General features: G+C 44.3%; 1 protein-coding gene across 1 annotated transcript; it reads left to right on the top strand.

Moving 5' to 3' along the window:
- The first annotated feature begins 676 nt into the window (after positions 1-676).
- On the top strand, positions 677-1,609 carry LOC119537335 (olfactory receptor 149-like). Its single transcript, XM_037839835.1, has one exon. The coding sequence runs from the start codon at positions 677-679 to the stop codon at positions 1,607-1,609; it is 933 nt and encodes a 310-aa protein (XP_037695763.1).
- Positions 1,610-1,958: the final 349 nt, after the last annotated feature.

Raw genomic sequence — 1,958 nt, forward strand, 5'->3', positions numbered from 1 at the left:
ATCCAGGGGCTTCTTTTTTCTGATGCTCTGTCTAGAAAATGGAGTTTCTCTCAAAGTTTTTACTACTCATGCTGCTGCCACACAGTTCCAGAACTGGAGCTGCCCTTTGGGCTAAGATGAAATAAAAAGACAGTAAGAGGGAAGAACAGGGATTCCCTTACCCTTTCTGATCATGGGAACTCCTATTATTTAAGCTCCAGTGGTCACTGGAAGTTTGGCATGTTGAGATGCTACCACACAATTCTTTAATAGGGGTCTGCCCTCAGCTCAAAACCACAAGAGAAAAGAGAGGGAAAAAAATGAAAACTCATACCTCATGGGCTGTTTCTTCTCCAAGTTTTGACTAGTTCCCCCAATCTTCGTCCCTTTGTTTACTTGTCAGAGTACTTGGGAAATTTTTTGTGTTTGTATTTTACCTAGAATTTGAAATTGTAATCTGTGGGAAAGATAGGTTGTAGAGAGCCTAAATCCACCTGGCAAAAACTAAAAGTTCCAGAATATAATCAAGAATTTTTATTGTCCTTATGTTTTTATAGACATGTCCCTACATAAAAGGTTGATGGTTGATTGTCAGAAAATGAAACCAATCTATCCATCAGAGAGCTTCTTGTTTTGACATCAGTATTCAAAGGTTGGACTCCTGTGTTCTTTTTTGAAGTCCAGCATTCTGTCAAATATGAGGAATCTCTCAGTGGTGACTGAATTTATCCTGCTGGGCATCCCACACACGGAATATCTGGAGACCTTGCTCTTTGCCTTGTTTTTGTCCTTCTACATCTTCACCCTGATGGGGAACCTACTCATCCTACTGGCAACTGTTGCCTCCACATGCCTTCACACTCCCATGTACTTCTTCCTGTGCAAGCTGTCTGTGTGTGACATATTTTTCCCTTCGGTGAGCTCCCCCAAGATGCTGCTCTACCTCTCAGGGAACAGCCGAGCCATCTCCTATGCGGGCTGTGTGTCCCAGCTCTTCTTCTACCATTTCCTGGGCTGCACTGAGTGTTTCCTGTACACAGTGATGGCCTACGACCGCTTCGTTGCCATATGTTTTCCTCTGCGCTACACGATTATCATGAGCCACAGAATGTGTGCTGTCCTGGCTATGGGGACCTCATTTTTTGGCTGTATTCAGGCCACCTTTCTAACTACTCTCACCTTCCAATTGCCCTACTGTGGCCCCAATGAGGTGGACTATTACTTTTGTGATATTCCAGTGATGCTGAAGCTGGCTTGTGCAGATACCTCAGCCCTGGAGATGGTGGGGCTCATCAGTGTAGGCCTCATGCCCCTCAGCTGCTTCCTTCTCATCCTCACTTCCTACAGCTTCATTATTTTTTCCATTCTTCAAATCCGATCTACAGAGGGCCGATGCCGTGCCTTCTCCACCTGCAGTGCCCACCTCACTGCCATCCTCCTCTCCTTTATGCCAGTGGTTCTCATCTATCTGCAACCCACCCCCAATCCCTGGCTTAATGCAACTGTTCAGATCCTGAATAACCTGGTTACTCCCATGCTGAACCCTTTGATATATAGCCTGAGAAATAAGGAGGTGAAATATTCCCTGAGCAAGGTGCTACAGCAGCTGGCCTGCCTTCCTGAGAAGTGATAAGAGAGAGAGATCAGTAGCTAGCACTTCAATGGCACTGCACTACTTACAAAAGGTGTTTGTGCATTTCTCATAAAAAACTTTGAGTGACAGAAAACACATATTGTCACAGTTGCTCTTTGCAAATTAAGAAGCTAAGACTTGAATAAAATGACTTGCACAAGGTCACATAAGTTATCCTGCCCAGAAAGGAATGTCTCTTCCCAGTTGGCAAAACAGCCAGGACCTTCTGTCCCTCACTTTTTATTTCCCTCTTTGTTTTTTCTCCTCCGGATCCTCTCTTCCTCTTCTCTTTCCCCTTACTCTAGTACTTCTTTATCTTGACTTTGGTGATTATCTAATTATTCTT

The sequence above is a fragment of the Choloepus didactylus genome, chromosome 6 (assembly GCF_015220235.1).
Source record: "Choloepus didactylus isolate mChoDid1 chromosome 6, mChoDid1.pri, whole genome shotgun sequence".
NCBI classification, from domain to species: Eukaryota; Metazoa; Chordata; class Mammalia; order Pilosa; family Megalonychidae; genus Choloepus; species Choloepus didactylus.

Bases quoted from the DNA above. Each gene is read 5' to 3' on its own strand.
- LOC119537335 (XM_037839835.1), top strand. From the start codon at position 677: ATGAGGAATCTCTCAGTGGTGACTGAATTTATCCTGCTGGGCATCCCA.